At 42.9% G+C, this 22,395-nt stretch overlaps 3 protein-coding genes across 3 annotated transcripts in view; all 3 read left to right on the top strand.

The window, feature by feature from the left end:
* The window catches only part of LOC133023252 (protein tweety homolog 2-like), a 29,855-nt gene extending 21,074 nt beyond the window's left edge, over positions 1-8,781 (top strand). The window contains exons 7-14 of the mRNA XM_061090231.1: positions 1,896-1,965; positions 2,085-2,140; positions 3,521-3,613; positions 3,702-3,794; positions 4,766-4,908; positions 5,012-5,197; positions 6,131-6,209; positions 7,550-8,781. Of these exons, the coding sequence (XP_060946214.1) occupies positions 1,896-1,965; positions 2,085-2,140; positions 3,521-3,613; positions 3,702-3,794; positions 4,766-4,908; positions 5,012-5,197; positions 6,131-6,209; positions 7,550-7,630 (801 nt within the window). The 3' untranslated portion in view covers positions 7,631-8,781. The remainder of the gene's footprint in view (positions 1-1,895; positions 1,966-2,084; positions 2,141-3,520; positions 3,614-3,701; positions 3,795-4,765; positions 4,909-5,011; positions 5,198-6,130; positions 6,210-7,549) is intronic.
* Positions 8,782-10,732: 1,951 nt separating this feature from the next.
* Positions 10,733-15,700, top strand: LOC133023257 (charged multivesicular body protein 6-like). The gene is made up of 8 exons (XM_061090242.1): positions 10,733-10,913; positions 11,477-11,586; positions 12,954-13,041; positions 13,592-13,678; positions 13,882-13,947; positions 14,254-14,334; positions 15,130-15,205; positions 15,314-15,700. The coding sequence occupies exons 1-8, from the start codon at positions 10,848-10,850 to the stop codon at positions 15,361-15,363; spliced, it is 624 nt and encodes a 207-aa protein (XP_060946225.1). The 5' UTR covers positions 10,733-10,847; the 3' UTR covers positions 15,364-15,700.
* A 1,226-nt stretch (positions 15,701-16,926) lies between these two features.
* The window catches only part of baiap2a (BAR/IMD domain containing adaptor protein 2a), a 54,406-nt gene continuing 48,937 nt past the window's right edge, over positions 16,927-22,395 (top strand). Inside the window, exon 1 of the mRNA XM_061089589.1 lies at positions 16,927-17,071. Within this exon, the coding sequence (XP_060945572.1) occupies positions 17,000-17,071 (72 nt within the window). The 5' untranslated portion in view covers positions 16,927-16,999. The remainder of the gene's footprint in view (positions 17,072-22,395) is intronic.

The following is a 22,395-nucleotide window of genomic DNA, read 5'->3' as shown; positions in this document are numbered from 1 at the left end:
TCTTTTTTCCCGTTGTCCTTTAGCTTTATTTCTCTTTCAGTCCTCCTCCTCTCTGGGAGCCGTGTGTTCAGCACATCTGGGCTAAGTGTGTTTGAGCTGGTATTAGAGACACTGTCGGGGGTACAGAGGGTAACCACTTGCTTCACAGCCTCCCCCTCATCCCGGCTCCCCCTCCTCAATCACTTCGCCTCCCGCGGAGCGACCTGGCATCTGTGGATTATCCCATTGGATTTGACATCTGGACGGCCATTTTAAGTGACAGGGTGAAGGCGGAATGACGGGCGAGACAGATGTGAACCAAGAAATTAACCACGCGGGTGACATATGTTGTGCGTCTTGATGACCTTCTCCTCAGCTTTACTGCAGAGCCAGATTACCAATATCTTGGACAGTGTTTGTGGCTAATCCCAGTTTATTCTAGTACAACAACATGACCCTGCCTTACAACGTCTAACCCCTCACCCCCTTCAAGTCCGTCTCTAGCGCCGCTCTCTGTGACCGTTAAGTCACATTTGAGCCGAGGTAGATTTTCTCAATAAGTCTCCCTGCCCAGTTATTCACAGGTAGGCTGATACCCATCAAAGAGGTGGATTATCAAAGAGCACCGACTTCAGTAGTATCATTTAAATGTGACACAATATGCAAAAAACAAGCACTAGTTGCATATGTACATCATTACTCACTAACAAACGCACGGCGCATCTTAAGAGGAGAGCAGTTGATGGCGGTGTCCCAGAAAATGCTCATAAATTTATACATATTGATGAGCTGCAGCATAAACAAAATGTCCCTGGTAGTATAATGAGATAGAGATGAAGGGTGACATCTAGCAGCGGTGCTGACACGCTGCTGTACAAAACAAATGCGTTCACGGTTCAGGTCAGAGGCGTGTTGATAATCTGAGAGTAAGTTTGGAGAAGTGTAAATAGGGACGACACGGAGGTTGGATACGTCTCTTCTCTCCTGAGCTCGCTTTACAGTCCCAGTCCCATGTTTATTTTGTCGCAATCCGTCGCTTCTTTATTGATCATTTGTTTGTTAGGGAGATCTCGGCTCAGCGCAAAGTCTTCCGAGCTGAGCTCTACAATTGCGGGCTGTCAGAAGATACCTTTTGATTGGGGCTGACTTGAAAAAAAACATAGGACACGAATACATCAGAAAATAACTGGCTTGAGGCGTCGGTGCGTGATTCCACAACACAGCAGACTTCTTGATCCCTTCCACCTCCAGTTATGAATAATGCACATGCATGAGAAATTTCTGTTTAAAAAAAAAAAAAATTGCCTCCCTTTTTTTTTTTTTTTTTTTTTTTTTTTTTTGGACAATTGCCATTGCATGTTCTGGGAAAACACACAACCTCTGTGATCCTGACCCCTAATTGTTTATGCATGCACATTAGTAGCACTCCATGGATAATTTAAAGAGCATGAACACATTGAGGGGATTCCATTCGCACTCAGCAACAGCACAACGTGTTCCATACATCTGTACGGGATCGATAAAACCTACATACCACACATTTCTCTGCATGCATGTTTATGTCTTTTACCGTCTGCATGTATAGGAGTGTGTGATGAGATTGTGAGTGTGTGATGAGATTGTGAGTGTGTGATGAGATTGTGCACGCTCCGGTCCGTCCAGGCATCTGTGTGCATGCTTTTATTTCCAGACGCTCGCTCGCTCCACGAGTTTAAAGGTGATAAAAATGTTGTAAAGCAAATAGTTTGTGTTGCCGAGCATTTGTCAATAACTGCATAGTGTAAAATCTAAAAAGAAATTGGATCTAGTTCACGGCTTGAATAAATATTGCACTCCTTTTTTTTGGCCTGGCATACTTTGCAAAGATTACAGTGTTGTTGTTGTTGTTGTTTCCTCCCCCCCCCACCCCCCCACAGGGCACCAGTGACTTCTGTGTGTCTCCAGACAAGTTTATCGTTAACCAAACCACAGACGCCCTCAGTGCAGGTGATTTATTTCTTCTAAGCAGACTTTACAAACACGTTGGTGAATGTTAAGACTCATTGCTGATCCCCCTCGCTGTCTCTCCCCCCCCCCTCCCCCCCTCTCTCTCTCTCTCCATCTAGATGTCGTGCACTATTATTTGTTCTGCAGTCCGAATCTACCGAACCCCTTCCAACAGGTATCCACGAAATATCCAATGTCTGAACTGTCTGTTTATTTACTGAGCTCTGGATAACGCAGTGCTGTTTTAATTTATGTTTTTTTACTTGTGAGGCAGCTTGATCATTTGGGCCTTAATAGGCTTTTGTGAAAAATGAGCCCCCAAACAGTAATTACTTAAAGTGATAAACTTTGATCACAGAATTTTCCTTTATTTTTGTATGCGTGGGTCCTCCAAAGATGTTGCCGTATCTTTTAGCCTGCGCATAATCTCTGCCTCAGGTTGCTTTCGACTAGAAACACTTTTTAGTTATTTATTCAATTTACTCCATGTAATGCATAAAGTCGACTAAACAACTCAGCTCTTGCTTTTTATTAACTTCTGAATTCAAATCGAACCTTCCTATCACCTCTTTGACTTTTCAAACACGCTTTGACACATTTCACAAGAGGTTAATTAACTGTGTATTCAAAAATTGGCTTTGAAAATAACTCGAAATGAAAAACTGCACTGTGTGAGGAGACCTGGAATTACGTGTCGAGCTGCATCTCTAACACTATTTAGTTTCAAGGCCAGCGGATTTATGCTTATTGTGTAACCTTGGTTAACAAGCACAAATCCTCAGTGTTTGTTTCTTTAGAATTGCAGAATTAGTTTGCATTTCCATGCAATGTGGTGTTGGAGCTGTGATGGTGGCATCAATTAAGGTATTACGGGACACGGCCAGGTGCTTCGGACGATAACGTGCTGCGTGCGGCGAACAAATTCATCAACACGACAATAAAATCGGCTTTTGAGAAGATTTAATCCAACGCGGTCATATGAACTGGAGCTTCAACTGGACTTTCAGTTAGAAGAATGTTTCCCACCACACACTTAGTTTTACGGCATCACTTCAAGATGAGTGAGAAATGTGACTCCGCCATTTCTCATTTATTACATTTAAAACTAAAAAGGCATTTTTTGGTTTATTTTTACACGAGCTGTGCTGAATATGGGCTAAAGCCACGATCAATAATTATTAAATCCCACATGCTTTGTTATCGTCCCAGTATCCATTTAGGGATTAAAATAATGCTCGTTAAGTAGGTAAGGATAATCTTTTTCCCTGATGGCCTACTTGATGTAAATATTGCTCTTTTGTCTGTGCTTCATATTGGGTGGGGTGGGTGGTAGGGGGGGGGGGGGCACGACGTTTGGTGGTGAAAGATAATCTGGGCCTATCTGTCTGGAAATAAATGTGTCCCCTCTGTTAAGCGCATTATAAAGCCTTACTTAACACCAAATTACTTGTTGACATGCTGTTCCCAAACAATGCTCTCCTTAATATGATCCTCTCATTGTCTGTTGTTGGTCGGTGATTATGTTGTTTCTTTCTCTCTATCTCTTTCCTCTCAGTCTCTGACAGTCTGCCATCGTTCTCTGACCACCATGCAAATCCAGATCCAGGGGCTGCTGCTGTTCTCCGTGCCCGTCTTCCCCACCGCGGAGGTAAGTGGCCGCCTGACACACCATCACGCCAGACAGCGAGGAGGCGTGTGTGTCATTCTCTCCCCCCTTTTCATACCTTGTTATCCAGAGAGACCTGTTGGGGATCCAGCGACTCTTGAACTCCACCGAGTTCAGTCTGCAGAAGCTGACAGCCTTGCTGGACTGCCGCGGGCTGCATAAGGTGAGGTCAGAGTTCACCCAGGATGCTTTTTAACAGGGCTGCTTTGTAGCGCTGCTCGAAAGCCACTTGACCGGTTCTCCACCTTATCGCTATACCTTCTCCGCTGAGACTGACGTGTTTATATTACACCATTGCAATTGTCAAACCGCTCTGTATCTGCAAGACAGGATCCATCCACCACCCCCCCCTGTTTTTCTGACTTTAAAGTCAAACTACTTTTCATGTGGTGGGGGGAATAAGACATCTCTGTGCTGAAATGAGTCTCCCAGATGTCAGCTTCTAAATCACCAGAGCTTTCCTGTGGGTTGTGCTGGTCTGTACTGCATGTGGGTGTGAGAAACCGCCAGGGCAGCTGGGTAATGGCGATGCCTGTGATACGTACTCTTTGCATTATAAAGTCGGTGTAATTTACAAAAGATACAAATAGAATAATTCGAAGCGAATAATTGCACATGGCACAGTGAGGCCTGATTTCAGAGCGTGTGATTCATTAGTCAGATGTAACAAGGACAACACACAAAGAATGCGTGTGTAGCATGCATGTCATCAGAGTGACATGCGCCTCTCAGCATGGAGAGACCGCAGTGTTTTATGTATGAAGTTTACAAACTTGTCATCTAACGTTGTTCACACACCGGATATGGACTCAATGTTTCCTCTTTTAAACAATTTGTTTCATTCGACTGTCTTCCAAAATCCAAACATCTTCTGTCTCCGTTTGATCACAAGTGTCCCGTCTGGTCTTTTAAATGAATATGATCGGATTCAGACAGATCCAGGGTTAAGTAAAGCTCCAGTAAAATTTATGAAAGTCAATTAAATATCCTGGAAAGGTCGCTTCAACTTCAGATTAAATATTTAATCTCTTTGGGTTTAGAGGAATCGATATACGAATAAAGGTAGAAGATTTTTGGGAAAGGTAATATTCTCACAGGATGCTGTATATATATAAAATGTGTTTGTCTTTCCAGGACTATGTGGACGCCCTAATGGGTGTGTGCTACGATGGGGTGGAAGGGCTCCTCTACCTCTCGTTGTTCTCTCTGCTGGCTGCCTGCGCTCTCTCTGCCATGCTGTGCTCGACTCTCCGAATGTGGACGCTAATGGGCAACAGGTCAGCACCCAGCGACCCCCTGATCCCATTACACACCGCCCGCCGTGCGCTCCGGCAAAGTGTTAACGCGTGCACTCTCTTGTTTCCGTCCTCGTCGCCGCAGGGACAAAGAGTACGATGACATCGACGAGGAGGATCCCTTCAACCCTCAGGCGCGGAGGATGTCCTACAACCCCAGAAGGTCCAACATCCACAGCTTCTGCAGCTACACCAGCAGCCACGGCAGCCAGGCCAGCCTCCAGCCGCCTCCGCAGGCCGCCGCTAATGTCGTGCCACCCCCTGAATACATGTGAGTGGGGTTGCAAAGGGGCGGAAAGTTCCCGGTAAATTTCCAGAAACTTTCCAGAAACTTTCCATGGGAAGTTAAGCTCGGGAATATTGGGAATTTTGAAAAAAAAAAAAATTCCAAATTAAACTCTAAGCAATAAAAACATCATTCAAAACTCTATTTTAAAGATGTATGGAACGTTGAGTTTCAACCCTCCACTGTGCATTCTTCCATCACATGCACAGATAACTCCCAGCATCCTTCACTCTACAGCAGGGCTATTGAGGCCTGCTGTAGAGTGCAGGACTAGTCAGGTAAGTTTCCATGATATTACTGGGGAAAATATATTAGCATGCTGATTGAGGATTGTTCATCTGTTCATCTAGCCTATTTCCATTCATTTATCCATCAATTGTAAAATATTTTTACAGACTATTCCAATTGTTTGGCTAACTATTTATATCTCTGGCATTGCATTAGTGTTTTTTTACAAACTTTATTCTCATCTTATTCTACAGAACAATGCCACGTGCACTCTCATGTGTGGAGACATTTCACCCCATCCAATGTAGAAGGAAAGGCTGTGTACATTTGCAAATACTGTGCAAAGACCTGTGTTAAGAATGACACAACGATGCAGAAGCATATAGTCAAGTGCCCAAAGTTTCCTCAGGGCTCAAATCAGCCTATGACAAAACAAAATGTTTATATTTATGTCTGTATATGACAAGGTAAATACAGTTAGTATAAATTACCCACAACATTTCCAGTTTATTCCTGTTAATTCCCGTTAATTCCCGTTAATTCCCGTTAATTCCCATGGAAAGTTTCCAACTTTGAATATTCCCGGAATTTTGCAACCCTACATGTGAGCTTAGAAAGAAAAAATGGTGGTGTCTTTGCATCCGCTGTCTTTCCCCTCTCACCCTCCTCATTCTCCTCTCTCTGTCACAGGAATCAGTCCATGCTGTTTGGAGGGAGCCCCCGATATGAGAACGTGCCCCTGATAGGGAGAGGATCCCCCCCGCCCTCGGTGCGTTGGCCCTACGGCGCTCTTGTGTCCCTAGTGTGACGGCACCACTGACCTGAACACTGCTGCTACACTAACCATACACATGCACCGAGCAGCACCTCGAACACTGCACTGCATTTCCAATGGACACAACCTCACACTGACAGCATTTAGTGAGGGAGGTTTCAGTGATGGAAGACTGCCCTCTGCTGGCCATCGTCAGAAGTGTATCTGCCCTATCAGTATGCAGACAGTGTTCCAGCTAAGCTTCAAGTGTTTGCTCATATCCCTATGGCCTTGGTTTGTTTTACTAGCTCTTTCTCATGGTTAAAACTAATGCATTCATTCACGTATGTTTAAAGTGACCATGATTTAGGGTTGAATAGAGAGAGAGAGAGCACTGCTGCTTGTTCATCCTCACAACCACCTTTTATTTATTTTTGTATCATCATCTATAAGTGCGTGGTGCAGCTCCAGAACTGAGGCTAAATAATAGATAACTCTGGTGAAAATCCACCTTTTAAAGTTTCTTACGGGTAAAGTTTTATGTTTGCATGGCTGACTCGCTGGTTGAACTCCACTGACAGATTGGAAACATCTTTTGAGAGGGAGAGAGAGAGAATGTGGACCATTGTTTAGAATTTTACTTTGCCTCCTTGAGTTTCTAACAGGCGCCGCTTTTTGTTTTTCTATTTTTGTAACAGATGCTTGAAACTTTGGAGAAAGATATTTGCAGTGAATTAACAATACAACATTGTATGGAGCTGCAGAGATAAATATGTGTAGTGTTATGTTTGTTTGTTGTTGTTTTTTGCTTTTTTGTGAATTTGCTCTGCAGCACATTTTACTTATAGTTTTATTTTGACAGTATCTCAATACTTCAAAATATTAACCAGTGTTTTTTTAACCAACTGTTCTACATTTTCATCCTTTGACTCAGACCTTTAAAAACCGTAAGTTTCTTTTTGTCTAACTTCTTCCTGACTTGTTCTGGTTTCATTTCCATTTCACTTCTCGAAACACGCCGTGGGCTTGTCTCTGTTATCTGGCTTGCTGTGCAGACTGTTTAACCTATAACCCAACCCCCTCTTCATTGCGCCAAACAGTATGTCAGCTGTGTGACCTTTGACCTTTGGCACTTTTTAATCAACAGACTGTTGTGTGTCAGTGTGACGTATTCCATGACCCCCCCCCCCGCCACCTTATCCCCTGATTCCTCATCAAAGACCAATTCATGATCAAAACCAAGGGCTCCCAAAGCTTACATTAATATAATTTAAACATTCCATTTGATGATATCTTATGATGCCTTCAAAGGCAAAAGAGCTAAACTGTGTTTTTACAATTCTCTTTTCTTGCAGTACTCGCCCAGTATGAGGACCACCTATCTATCTATGACTGACGCCCAGATCAGACACTTTGGGACGGACTTCCAGGTGTAACCTGCGGCCCCGGGAATCCCTTTTCAGAGAAGCACTGATTGAGACTCTGAGTTCTAATCTGCGGCGGCTGTCTTCATGGAATAATCCTGTTTACGGGACCAAAAACCCTGCCGTCCCAGTCCGAGACATGAAAGCAGGAGATGTGCGACAATGAGCAGTTCACACCAGTGCAGAGCTCTGAAAGCCCTGCATGCAGTTTGGAGTGAAGGGGGTCCGGAGAGCTTCATCTCACAACTGTTGTTACTTTCAAGATGTGTGGATATTTGTTGCTCAAATGTAAGCAAAGTAAGAGCCTTTTAAACTGAATGGATCAAAGACTGTTTTTTGTGTGTGTGCTTTTTCCTATACTTTGGTGGCCTGCGTGAATATGATCAATATGGTCTGGATTTTGATTTGAGGTGAGATGACTGATAAATGACAAGTTCACAGTCCACCCATCGATGTATTTGATTTCTGAAAGGTCCATTTTGTTTTGTGGTAATTGAATTCCTTCATATATCAGGCCTTGTGTAAGATATCAATGAAAACCATATCAAATATTGAAGTTGTGATGTGAACAGACGTGGCCTGGTTTTTTTTTTCCCTTTCCAGCCACAAATTTTGGATCTTGGATCTTATTGTTACACTGGATTGCAATGTATGACCTGCTTATCACGGATGAATCAAATAATCAGAGATGCTGGGTTTGCTGTTTTGCTACATTTGAAGACTGCACTGCAGCTGCATGTGGGACTATTTCCGTGGACTAAATAAACACAGCAGAATGGGATTTACTTCAAATCCAGGCCTCTATAACTGTGGTGTGAAGCAATGACCGCACAAAAAGGACAAATGAAACAAAACTGTGAGCACTATAATGTGCTGTGTTGTAATTATACCCAATTTTGATATGCTCAATAGCAGGGCCGGCCCTGGCCATGTTGGCACCCTAGGCGAGATTTCAAATTGGCGCCCCCCAACATACACACGCAAACTGTCATGCATCCACAATAACTTTTGGACTGTATACAGATGCACACACAGGCAGACACAATTGTAAGCTATAAAAAACAATAAAAATATATAACAAAAAATATAAAGAGTCTGAAATCAGCTGTACTGATAGCACATCATGTCATGTCGACAAAAATAAACATTAATGATGTCCACAATCGGGGTGATTCTTACCTCTATATTGTTCTTTCTTCTCCTCCTCTACTTTGCGGTGCTTTCTGAATTGTGCATCTGATAATTTAATCTTTTTTTGATTCATCTTTGACTAACCGCAGTCTGTCACCGCAGCGTGTCTGTTCACACAGGGAGCTCATCCAGGAGGATGTTTTAGATGCTGGCTTGCCTGTGCACGGAGCCACGGATGGTGACATCAGCAAATGTCCCTACCATGCTGCCAAAATGAGTAGCTTTTTATACTTCTCTTTGTATGCATCATGCTGCTATGAGGAACTGTTGTGAGGTTGTTGTTGTCAAGGTTTGTGTTTCTCTTTTGGTGCATCCAGCGGCGTCGAGTGGAACGGCCTATGCAAGTCAACTCGCCATGGCCGACCTCCGACACCCAACGGGACAGGTTCTGTTTGCGACTTGGATCGCTGCTCTGGCTGGATTCGCTGCATGGTATCTGATGTGATCCCGCCTCCAGCCTGTCATTTTACTGCTGAGAGAGAGAGAGAGGGAGAGAGGGAGAGGGAGGAGAAACATTGAGGGAAGGTGAATAAGGAGATTGAAACCATTTCATAGTTTAATACAAACATTCATTAGGGGTCCAAGCTAATTCAATATTCGGCTGTATAGCCAACTGTAACTGGCTGACAATGACTATACAGCTGACAATGATGCACCTATATACAATACACTGTTACACAAGTACAGTTCTTTTTTTTAAATCCATTCTTCGTAATTCATACTTGGCCTCCAGAAAGTTGGTACATGTGCACAAGTGATAGGAATCCGAAGCTGTTTTTCAAGACATAGCACACCTACACTTTGACAAGTGCATGTTTTATTAAAACAAAGCCGTACAGGTTCCTCTCTGATCCATGCAACTTCCTTCTACCAAGTTTTGTGGTTATTGGTCCAGTAGTTTATTACATGTTGACTGACAAATCAGAGGTGAAAACATAACCTCCTTAGCAGAGGTAATAAAACCTCCACACATTTATCAAAGAAACGTCACCAACATTATAAATAGTTAGAAACACAACAGGAAATTAAAAGTAGAATGAAATGTTTCTAGAATATCTAAATAGTTGACGGGTAATTTTCTGTTGGTCGACTTATCAGTTAATTTATTAAAAGCTAATTTTCCCCTGCTACTTATAGGGTTTTTATATTGTGTTTTATTTACATTGTATATATTGGTTTATTTTTGTTGTGAACTGGTTGCTGGTTGTACATCAAATTGCCCTTGAAGGATAATAAAGATTTTCTTTTATGGACAGCTTTAGTTAATCACAAGCTGCACAAACCAAGCAAGAGCAGCAGAGGAACCCAGCAGCCAGCAGGGGGCAGCCTCAGGACATCACATGGAAACCAGCAGCAGCAGACTGTGATTCTTGTAAGGCGTAAGAAGACAAGTTTGGAAACTACTGGGTTATTCTCTAACAATAGGTTTTTAAAGCATGTTAAATCCTCCAGTATCTAAAATCTAAAAATATAAAAGTAACTTTTAAGTAAGGTGGTAAAGTAGAAAATATTTTTTCAGAAGTGTGTTTAAAAAGCAGCATAGAATGACACACACGATATAATTAAATTATAATTAAATATAAAAAAGAAAAATTAAATTAAAATGGGCTCAATGGGCTTCTGCGCAGGATGTGCGCGCAGTTTTTTTTTTTTTTAATTTAATTTAATTTAATTTAATTTTTTTATTTAATTTAATTAAAAACATTTTTTTTTATATTTAATTTGAAATGCTTATGGTTCACTTTTTTTATTAAATTTACTTGTGCTGCTAATATCAGGCCATAGATGATAATATGATATGATAATAAATCACCACAACACCAGGAAACTCACACTGGGTGATATTTATCCAGTACCAAGCTCCAGTTAACGCGAACTCATCGCTTGCCGTAGAAAACACGGAAGCACCGTGTGGCCATGGTGGTCGTCCGCTAGTCTGACAGTGCTGGCCGTTTCGGGGCTTCTCACTATGATCACATGTTCAGTAACGGGTCGTGTGTTGACGAAGGGGGGTGCGGTGGGGGGTCGTGGCTAAACAATGGGAAACGTGTTTGGGAGAAAGGCTCCACCCTCCCGTGTGACGGAGCAGGACAGAGCCGTTCTGGTGAGCTGCTAGCGGCGTTAGCATCACACCAGCCAAGGCTAGTGCTAGCTGAGCCGGGTTAGCCAGTGTGTTTACTATTGGATTCAATGTAATCAATGCTTTACCAGCCAGACCCCCCCCCATCCCTAAATTCAAATACATTTCTATTCAAAGGAGCTTTAATGGCAAAAACAGACAGTGTCAAAACAACACACATTTACATAGTACTCTGACTGTGCTGTTAGAAATATAAACATTTAAGTAAAATAATAACTTAATATAATAGAAACATCTCTCTCTCTCTCTGTTGGATACTGTCAAAACAATCAATTTATATAAATTACATGTGTTTAATGTCATTGTTGACATGATTAGAATGTTCATTAGTATATTATCATATTGTTCAGTGATACACATTCAAGGTTATATTGTGTGTATTTGTACAATTTCAAACATTAGGCATGTGTGTCACTTGGTGTAGTGTGTATTATTTGGCCAAATTATACATTGTGCATTCAGTTAATTTCCCTGATGCAAGTTCTACATTTACTTCTTATATCTGTGACTCTTTGTGTTTTCTTCAGCAACTGAAGCAGCAGCGCGACAGACTGAAGCAGTACAAAAAGAAAATCACCTTGCAGCTGGAGAAAGAGCGACTTCTCGCCAAGCAGCTGCTGAAAGACGGCAGGAGAGAGTGAGTATCAGAAACCTACTGCCTTCGAAGCAGTGTGCAACCTTCTGAAACGGATCTGATCTAGTAGTGTAATATGATGATACATGTAATATGTCCTTAATCATCATGAATTCCCACCACAATAAAGTTAATCAGCAGTAAATAATGAAAGAGTTATTGATTTGAAAGAATATACAATCCATAGTTGACCAGCTTTAAAAAAAAATACAAAACGCAGTACATTTATACTCAAGTGTAGGGTTGAAAAATTCCGGGAATATTCAAAGTTGGAAACTTTCCATGGGAATTAACGGGAATATACGGGAATTAACAGGAATAAACTGGAAATGTTGTGGGTAATTTATACTAACTGTATTTACCTTGTCATATACAGACATAAATATAAACATTTTGTTTTGTCATAGGCTGATTTGAGCCCTGAGGAAACTTTGGGCACTTGACTATATGCTTCTGCATCGTTGTGTCATTCTTAACATAGGTCTTTGCACAGTATTTGCAAATGTACACAGCCTTTCCTTCTACATTGGATGGGGTGAAATGTCTCCACACATGAGAGAGTGCACGTGGCATTGTTCTGTAGAATAAGATGAGAAAAAAGTTTGTAAAAAAACAATAATGCAATGCCAGAGATATAAATAGTTAGCCAAACAATTGGAATCGTCTGTAAACATATTTTACAATTCATGGATAAATGAATGGAAATAGGCTAGATGAACAGATGAACAATCCTCAATCAGCATGCTAATATATTTTCCCCAGTAATATCATGGAAACTTACCTGACTAGTCCTGCACACTACAGCAGGCCTCAATAGCCCTGCTGTAGAGTGAAGGATGCTGGGAGTTATCTGTGCATGTGATGGAAGAATGCACAGTGGAGGGTTGAAACTCAACGTGCAGCGTGTGCTGCATTCCATACATCTTTAAAATAGAGTTTTGAATGATGTTTTTATTGCTCAGCATTTAATTTGCGTATATATTTTTTTTTTCAAAATTCCCGAGCTTAATATTCCAGTGGAAAGTTTCTGGAAAGTTTCCTGAAATTTACCGGAAACTTTCCGCCCCTTTGCAAACCTACTCAAGTGTCAGTTTATTAATGACACTTAGCTTAGACGAATACAGTCTGACAGTCCTGCAAAAATCCTTTATTCAATGAAAGTCTTAACTAAAACCATTCTATAAAAGTCTCAGATGTTGATTCAACCTTATTTGAGTCTTCAATCTGTTTTGTATCATGTTGACAAGTGCTCCTGTTGTTTTGTCCAACCCATTCGAAATCAGAAAGGCTATGGCTATACAAGTGATGCTTCTCTTTGTATAAGTGCAATGCAGCTTAACAGCCCTCGTCTTTTTCATTTGCCATCATAGCAAAGCGCTGCTGCTACTCAAGAAAAAACGATATCAGGATCAGCTGCTAGAAAAGACTGAGAATCAGCTTTCAAACCTGGAGCGCATGGTATGTTGTTTGAGATTACTCTGGTTCCCTCTCGATATAAAGATCACTATTGGACTTTGCTGCAGTATCATAATTCAGCAACATTTAACTATTTGTCACCGTTAGAGGAGCCAAGATTGTTTTTCTCTCCATTCATAACATATTCTAATTTTTGGGTGGACCAAATAGTCCCCTTAAATTCGATCAAGTTGCACCAAATTGCACAGACTTTAAGAAATAAGACCTAAAATATAGCTTATAATGTTTTCATCAAGATCTATGAATTATTCTCGGGGAAATAACTGAAAATGTCAATGTTCTGGATCCGTCCCTTGTTCTCGATCCACACCTAAATTTTATTGATTCTTCTCTGACACACACTTCTATAAAGTTTTGTAGAAATCCGTCTCTTACAAACTAACATATGGACAGCGGTGAAAACATTAATAAAGGAAGGATTCTATGTGACTCATTCTCAGCATATTTTTCAATCTTATTGAACCACATTTGTTTGACAAGCATGTCTGTTATTTGTATATAAATTGTTTTTATTTACAAATCTTTTCAACAGGTTCAAGATATTGAGTTCATGCAAATTGAGATGCAGGTCATCGAAGAGCTTAAGGTTGGAAATGATTGTCTGCGGAGTATGCACCAGGTAGATATTGCTTTTTTTCTGCCTTTTTTTATTAAGAAATGTTCTGATCACTTTATTGGTGTAAAAATATCTTTTGATGTATGCTTCAACCGTGTCCGAATTCTCACTTATGAGCTCAGTACTTGTATTTAGTGGAAAACTCTTTTCATCAAAATCGCTTTTCTTTCCGTGTGTGATCTTGGTTCTTTTCTTGATTGTGACAGATCATGTCAATAGAAGATGTGGAGCGAATCCTGGACGAGACCCAGGAATCAATAGAATATCAAAGGGTAAACATCAGCTATTTCTACTTTTCTTAAAACAATATAAGCCTGATATCAACTTACATTAATTAAAACTGCAGTGCAAGTAGTGGCCAAAATCAAAGGCTTTTTAAATGATATTTTAACAATGCTATGATCTATTTGTTGCTTATTTAATCTTGATATATTATACACAAGTTTAAGGGATGCTTCTCACTTAAACCAGAACTTTCCAACAAACACAATGACTTGTGTTCATCCACAGTTAAATATTCCTGTGGAAGTGATGTACCATTGTCTTGTCTGATTTCTTTTTTTTTTTTGCTTCTGTAGCAAATAGATGAAATGTTGGCTGGAGCCTTGACGCAGGACGACGAAGACGCTGTTTTAGCAGAGCTGCAAGCCATCACTCAGGTGTGTGTTAATCTGCATGACTCACCTGTAATCAGTGAGGGGAATGTTTGTGGAGCATGCATGGTCTTCACATTCACTGTGTAGCTACACACTTTGAGGCCTGGTGTAACCACAGGCTTCAGCTGGTAACTATGTAGCACTTCGACTGGTTTAGCGCTGTGGTTAAAGCTCAGAGACTCTTAGTATCAAGGGTGGATTTAAAACTGCACGTCGAAAATTTGTCTCTTCAGTGGAAGAATTCTGATAAAGCCCGAGTATCATTTTAAGTTAATAACAGGCTGTAACTGAAACTGCAGTGAATATAATTTTGGTTGAATCATAATAATTAAAACCTTGTTGTAATCTAATCATTATTCCAAATGACACACACACTCTCAAACTAGACAAATGACGATTTTTAACTCTTCTCTCTCTCTCAATTACACATATTATATTAGTTTTATGACAGTGGAAATAGTTGTGTATATATATTGATGTATTTTTTAGTTGAGTAAAATATCGTATCATATAAATATATATTATTTAGGACAATCTGAAAATAAAAGCCAAGAGCAAGATTATTCCCTCAAAACAGTTTTTTAATGTTTTCCATGTGGCATTAAATACCTGTTTGTTTAATTACTTACAGTAAAACAGAATATGCCATTCTGTACAGATTATTAAGCCCTTTGATTTATGTGATTTATTCAGTCAATGTAAATTTAATATACTACAAAAAACATTCTTTTAGCTAAACAACTGAATATCTTTGTCATGTTTTCATTAGTTTGCGTAACATTTTCTATCTGTCCTCAGGGAGAAGACATAGCACTTCCAGAGGTCCCTACTGAGCCGATACCAGAAGTCCCAGAGGCAGCTAAAGCTGAACCAGGTACGGTTGAATCTTCTCATTTTTTCACACCAAAAATGATTTCTTCCGTGATTCATGCATGTGCGACTGATGTCAGACTGATTGGATTTTATTAACTTGGTTTTCCAGAGAGGAGAGAAGCAAAGAACAAGTTGGAGAGAGAGATGCAGGCGGCCTAACAGACTGAACCTGTGGTTGATATCTACTGTTGAACTCCTGGAGCAGGTTGTTTTGGTTCTGATAATTCATCCTTAACTCTTAGTATCTGGGAACCGCGAGCATCCGTGAACCTGTACTCGTTTGACAGGATCAGCACTGTGTTTGTACTTTGGTTCACTGCTCCCCTGGAGTATCTACATGAAGGACGTGTCACGATCTGTTTGCACATGTCTGACTGGGATTAGAAAAGATCAATGTCATGTTAAAAGTTTGCTGGTTCAGATGAAACAGAAGGCCGGGACCAAGTTTTAGACGTATGACACATTAAATTCTGATCTTTTGCACATTAAATTGAGCTGTGGCAACAATTTCTTCTCTTTGCTTTTCTTTCACAAACCGATATTTTCCTTTTGTTTTCCTCTTTTTAAAAGTGTCTTAAATCAAGTTTGGTTCTATGGCTCTACTCCCAGAGAATAGTCGTAATTTGTGACCTGCATTCTCCAGAGGGTGGCGCTCCTCACTAGGTTTTTAACTCTGCACTGTGCAAAACAGGTGTCTTCATTCACATAGAGATTGTATGGCTGCCGAAAGAAAGTAGAACGCTCATGTTGCTGATTTGTAGGAGATGTTTAGACAAGAGCCAATATCCTATTTACCATCCTGAACTAAGTGGGCACTCAGACTCTAATTAGCATGTTCAGTGAAGCTAACAAATTATCCCCTGTGAGAAAAACATCACCCATTGTGTTCTTTCATTCTGAAAACAAAGTATGACTGGCATATCGCCTCATGTAATCTATCCATCTATCTATATTTCTATAGCTCTATAGCTCTATATAGCTGTGGATGCAGATTACCGAGTGGACTAAGTCTTTTTAAGCTGATCATAACGAACATATGCTGTCAGGGTAATCAGACAACTGTAAAATGACAGGTTAACACATGATAGTGATTGTCATAATAATATTGTATTGTAGTACTCACATTTTAGTGTTTTAATATTCAGTTATTAATCAAATCTCAGTTTCTTCCTGCTCATCAGCCTGGTGGCCTGTGCCATTTATACAGTAAACCACACATATAATTATATCTCAAGTGTGTTCTTATAAGGCTGGACAATATGGACCAAAATATATTGAGACTAAACAAGTATATCTCATTTTATAATCTCTGTGTAGTTTTTTATACCCCTGAACAGCACATTGAATCCTCCTCTGCGAAATTCAACATGCTCACAAATAAAAACACCGCTGCCCTTTTTACGAGAATCACATCGGGGCACTTGTCGTATTGTTGCCACTTCAGCCCGTTATGCTATTATCGGGTTTTTATTTTTCCTATTTTCGTGACTTTGTCGGCGAACGCGCTTTTTCTTCCTGCCGGCGACGGCGAGATGTCCGAGCTGTGGCGGGGGTCCGTGAAGGCAGCAGCGGGGCTGTCAGCTGGGCGCTCAGCAGAAGGTGTGTTCAGTTGACGTGGGGTTTTCGGGAGCGCAGCATCGAGTCGCTCTCTCGCCGCTGTGGGTTTTTTGTTTGATCGACCCCCTTTTACCACGCGTGTCCCCCCCTACCCCCACACACCCCCCCACACTCACCTACCTACCTCTCTCTCTCTCTCTTTAACGCGGATACACGCTCCGAGGACCAGGACGCGTTTATGGTCCTGGCTGAAGATTCCACGATGTCTCGTACGGACGAGGTTCACCGCATGACGGAAAATGTCTACAAGGTGAGAGACTGAACTAGTGAAGAAAGTTTTCAGGTGCACTGTGAACGCATCATCATGTATTAGTTATGGATAAAGATGCCCCCCCACCCCCTATGATTGATAATCTCTTTACAGAGATCAGTTATTATTATTTTTGTATTATCTGGATCACTTGCCAAAATGTTGTGTTTCCCACCTCCACACTGGAGCTCATCAGGGTTTCTAACTCAATCCCTCACTCTGTCCACAGGCCTGGACTGGTTTCTTATCATCCTTGATAGTGTTGTTTAGGCCTTTTTCTTTTTCCAGATACCAGTTCATGGATCTGTGGGTTTTTTTCTTGCTGAAATGGGAACATATTGCATTCCAGTGAAGTCAGTGATTGACGGACAAAGGAGGTTGAGCTTATCTGTTGCAACGGGTAAACATTTGCCCCAAAGGGATTTCAACACTCAAACCTGTTCTTCTGCCATTACAAAAAAAATTGAGTGTATTAGTCTTTAAACCATGTGATAAGTTTTTTCCCTGCGTAACTCTGGAACGAAAGAAGCTAAGTTCTTTATTTTAAGAGTCTTTTTTTGAAGGATTGAGTTGATTATGACCAAATATTAACGGAATTGTTCACCCCAGAATGAAAAATTCTCTCATTATCTACTCAACACTATGTCGATGGAGGGCTGAAGTGTTTGAGTCCACAAAACACCAAAAAACAGAGTTTCTGGGCTAAACAGCATTGCAGCCAATTAAATTGAAGTGAATTAATTATTCAAATGTAAAAAAAACAACAGCAGAAAGAAACCTAACATGCCACCATACTGCTCCTGTGGTGTCATCCAAGTGTCTGTTGGCCCCGGAATTAAAATCTGACTAAAAACGGTGTCATCAACACCATATTTTTAGCCTAAATGTCGTCTGATATCCTCTGGATCCACATTGGCTCCTGGATCACAGGGAACATTGAGGCTGAAACCATATAAATGACCTCCTTTCGAGTTGTGTGGGATTTGGCTGCCACACTGTTTACCCCTGAAACTCCAAAAGGGTTTTGTGGACTCAAAGACTTTACCCACCCCTCCGTCTGTGGAGTGGTGGGTAGATAATGATTGAAAGTTCCTTTTTGGGTGAACTAAATTGTCTTTTAAACTCCTTGTTTTGTCCAAGCAACAGTCATAAACCGGAACTGTATATGCTTTGTAATGATGTCATGAGGAGAAGCAGCTCATGCAGGCCTGTAGGGGGGTGCGTCATGAATCGATTGTTGTGTGGATCAAGTCGTACATTAACCACATCACTCGCCTTGAGTCACCATCTTTGCCATGTTTCAGAGGAGCAGGTGGAATGTTAACACACGTCATGTTGTATAAGGCTCCGCACCTGCACAGTGGTGATCTCCCTCCAGATGGTCTCTCTCAACATGTTTCTCATCCCAGACGTAAAACATCTGTGTACGTTCCTCTGCTTTTGATTGTTCTCGTGCTCCGAGCCAGTGGCAGATCCTTTCATGGAAGGCCAACAGTGAGCGGAGGGCATCTGCTCGCGCTCCGACAGGGAATAAACACCTTTCAGAAAGGAGGTCAGGTGAGCAGAGGGCGTCTGAAAGGTGCTTCTCTCGGAGCCGGAGAGGGAGGCGACTGGTTCATGTGGCTATTTCGGTGCCGGAAATTGGTCACGCAGCCTTCAAGTGCATCCCCTCCCGTTGAGGATTGGATTCCATGCTCTGTCAGGCCTCGTCCGATTGTTTAACACCATGCTCATGTGGGTAAATCGACATAGACACGTCGTAGGTGTCGGGATCCTGAACCCTTCATGGGGAGGAGCAGGTCCTTGCTCATTCAAGCGCCAGCCCGGCGGGTGGGGGGTCATTCTCTGGGGTGGTGGCGCCCTGACAGCCAGGAGAGCTGATGGGCAGTGGAGTGGAGCGACCGGAGTCCCTCATCCACGCCGGGGGGATCTGACCCCGTGGCAAAAGCTAGGAGGTCACAGAGAGTGCTACAGTCGCTGCTTATTTAGCACTCCTCGCGCTTACTTCACCAACCCTGCAGTGTGAAAGCAAGTTGCTTCAAGAGATGAAGAAACTCCGGCATATTTTCGGGGATGAAACGGACATCTTTCACAATTGCATTTGCATTTTTGTTTTTTTCTACCCTTTTAAACGACATGTTCTCTATCGTCTTCTCCCCCTTTTGCTTTTTCTCCAAATGATGCTATTTAATTGGAGGGATAGAGCGCATGTTAGATCTGAAATCTGCTGATGTTAGTCGGATGCCAACTGAGGCGTCGTCTCGGGCGGATGTGCAGACTGTCACCTTTAATTTCACGGGGTTGTCAGCCACACTGGGGGGGGTTGTGAAGCTGCAGGGCTGGTTGCATAAGTCTTCAAAATTAGATCGTAGGTAATACGAATGCAAAAGACAAGATGCAGCTAAGTTCTCTGCCATCCTCACTGGCACAGACAGACGGAGACGATGATTGGACCTATCTTACCTTGGTGCACTTGCAACCCCCCCCCCCGTGTGGTTAAAAGTTTTGCAGCTTCTAATGTTTGAGACACCCCAGCGGCAAGTTCTGCTCGATGCACATTTGAATGCCCCCATAGACCGTTATTGTGTTTGTCTACTCGGTATGCACGCACAAAAACCTGCGAGGGAGAGGAGATGTGAAAACATACGGCGGCTGCTAAGTCATTGCAGCCAGCAGCTGGGCAGATACTGAGTAATCGCAAGGGGAGAAGAGGGGGGTAACTCCTCTGCTGTGACTCATGACTGTTTGTGTGTGTGTGTGTGTGTGTGTGTGTGTTTAACAAGGCCTGGGACTGGAAGGCACGGCGAGGGCGATACTCAAGATTCAGAAAGTCTCTGCTCGCTCTGTTCCGTTTTTAGGTGAAAGCCGGAGCCACTCCTCGGGTTCATTGAGATGCCTTCACCTCGGCAGGGGAGTCAACCCTGCAAACCCGGCCAATCCCAGCGTGATCTGCCGTGACTCACTCCACTTCTCCTCCCTCAGATTAACAGGCAGTTCCAGACATCTAGTCATTCCCCGCGCTGACGGGGTGAGACAGATACTTAGGACTGACACTCGGGGGTTTGCGTGCTTTGTGTGTGTGTGTGTGTGTGTGTGTGTGTGTGTGTGTGTTCGCATCACAGTCCTCTTCACCAGCTGGTCGTGTCGCTGAGTGTCTGAGAGAGAAGTGGCGCCCTGGGTCAAGCCTCTTAGCGTGCCATTGGGTTAAGTCTGAGCGCTGACCTGGCTTGGGAAGTGGGCGGGGGGGGGGTGGGAAGACAAGTTGAAGTGAACAAACAGATTAATCGGACCCGGAGGCTGAAGAAGAACGGGTTGAGTCCAACGCCGGTTTCATGGCCACCGAACTTTAGACACAAGGGAAATGGAATAAAGTGGGAAGGCAGTTGAACACACCCTGCCTCACTCTGTAGAGTTCACCTGTATTTACTCAGGCTCTGTCACCGTGTGAGTGCCGTGTGTGTTCCGTACCTGTTGCATGCGGTGCAGTTTCCCTCTTGAACACGCCCTTGCAGGTAAGGGAATCGAAGGGTGTGTCCCGTCTCTACCGGCCCGAAGGAGAACACTCATTTTCCCATGCAGCGCCACTCCCTGATTGTCAACACAGAGCGGAAAACAGTGGATGCCCTTCTCTCAAATGGCTGATTTTAGATAAAGGGACCCCCCCCCTAATAAACGTTGTGTGACGTTAACTGGAGCGAGTGCGATATACTGTACATTCTCTGTTCCGCTGCTCGATCAAAAATCCTGATCTGAAATGTTGTTTTCCGGCCTTAAAAAAGACGACCTGTTACGCAAGAGGTTTCTCTCGCTCTCGCCTGGAGTATCCTCGTGACATTTGCTACGTTCAAATGAACGATATTCTGATGATGATAATCGGAGGACCGCAGTTTCATGCGGGAGATCTGAACAGGTGGTCTCTTAGCAACAACGTGCCACTATTCTTATGTGTTTCTGTCACATCACCGTGCGAGAAGACCCGCAGTCGGTGGAGGGCGGGAGACGGCGAGGGAGAGCGACGGAGGTCACGTGAGCGTCCGTGTGTTGGTTCTAGAAAGAGAGACGGAGGGCAAATGTCGAATGTGTCGCTTTTTTCATGAGAAATGCTCCGTGAAAGCCCCCGTAAATGGTCCGGAGTGAAACATCCGTCTTGTGTTTATACACGTTTGAGCTTTGTCCCTGTGGTCTTGCACAAAGAAGCCGTCTGAAGTCGCTTGGAAGGGAGACGCCATCCATCACTTTATTTACCTTTTTTCTCCAGCAGTATATCACATCAGGCGCCACTCGCCTTATTATCTGCGGTTTAATGGAGTTTGAAATGACTTTGGCCTCCTGAACATCTGCCTCCAGAATATAGTGTTCCAACAGGTTTGTGCGTGCGTGTGCCCAGGGCCTGGAGAAGATTGCATTATGCACTGCAGGAGATATCATAACATCCATCGCCTGTAGAACAGCCGATTTGTTCCCTGTGCCTTTGACTGCGCTGCAGAGAGAGAGAGGACTGTTGCTCCACACACCCACCTCCTCTGCTCGTCCGGGGGCGGATGGTTTAGAGACACTCGCTCTTTTCTTTTTACTCATCACGCCTTTTCAAGGACAGAGACCGGAGATGCTCAGCGCTAGATCCAAGGCTGCACCGCATCGACTGCAGAAGAGGCTTCGCAGCTGTCGCGGGCGGAAAAGGTGGATTCGAAGTCTCCCTGTTAACGTGGCCGTCGTCCAAATATCCACTTAACCGTCACAAAAGCAGTGCACACTAGCGTTCCAAATTGCTTTAAAGAAAGATGCAAAACACTTTATTGTGGGAGCGGAACCGAGGAGAAGATGGGCGAGGAAAGGAAAATAGATGGAGACATTCCACATCCTCGTTGAAGTATAGTCCCTAATTACTGTGGAGGGTGAAGCTGTAATTACACAGGCCCGAAAGGGACACTGAGGCCGAGACTTTAAAGTTGGTGCCGTGGCAGCGGACAATGGCTTCACATGTGTGGGTCACGACGAGCTGTAGTTACCATGTCTGTGGCTGGAGTTAATGTACGTCACTGGCAGCGACAGACCGGTGGAGCTGGTCGGCCACAGCGTCCAGTCACGTACGCTACGGGACAGAAAGTACGAGTTACTGGTGTGCAGACCCCACGTGGACGGAAAAATCCCTTTTTTTTGAAAATGAGTGAAAATGTGGGATGTATAGTAGAAGACGGCAGGATTTACATTTCAGTCAAAAGCTCGATGAGATGCAAGAGGCAGACGGGGGGGGGGGGGGGGGGGAAATAGCACCACCTCCGTGTTGCATTCAAATCGACTGAGCTCTTAGTTAAAAGGGACTG

This window comes from Limanda limanda, chromosome 17 (genome assembly GCF_963576545.1).
Source record: "Limanda limanda chromosome 17, fLimLim1.1, whole genome shotgun sequence".
Classification (NCBI taxonomy): domain Eukaryota; kingdom Metazoa; phylum Chordata; class Actinopteri; order Pleuronectiformes; family Pleuronectidae; genus Limanda; species Limanda limanda.
The sequence above is the reverse complement of the archived record's forward strand: the minus strand, read 5'-3'. Positions and strand labels throughout refer to the sequence as shown.

What these genes read in the sequence shown, in the direction of transcription:
- LOC133023257 (XM_061090242.1), top strand. Translation starts at nt 10,848, where the DNA reads ATGGGAAACGTGTTTGGGAGAAAGGCTCCACCCTCCCGTGTGACGGAG. An exon ending in TTTCAAACCTGGAGCGCATG is followed by an intron (nt 13,042 to 13,591) that starts GTATGTTGTTTG and finishes TCTTTTCAACAG; the next exon opens with GTTCAAGATATTGAGTTCAT. An exon ending in AATCAATAGAATATCAAAGG is followed by an intron (nt 13,948 to 14,253) that starts GTAAACATCAGC and finishes TTGCTTCTGTAG; the next exon opens with CAAATAGATGAAATGTTGGC.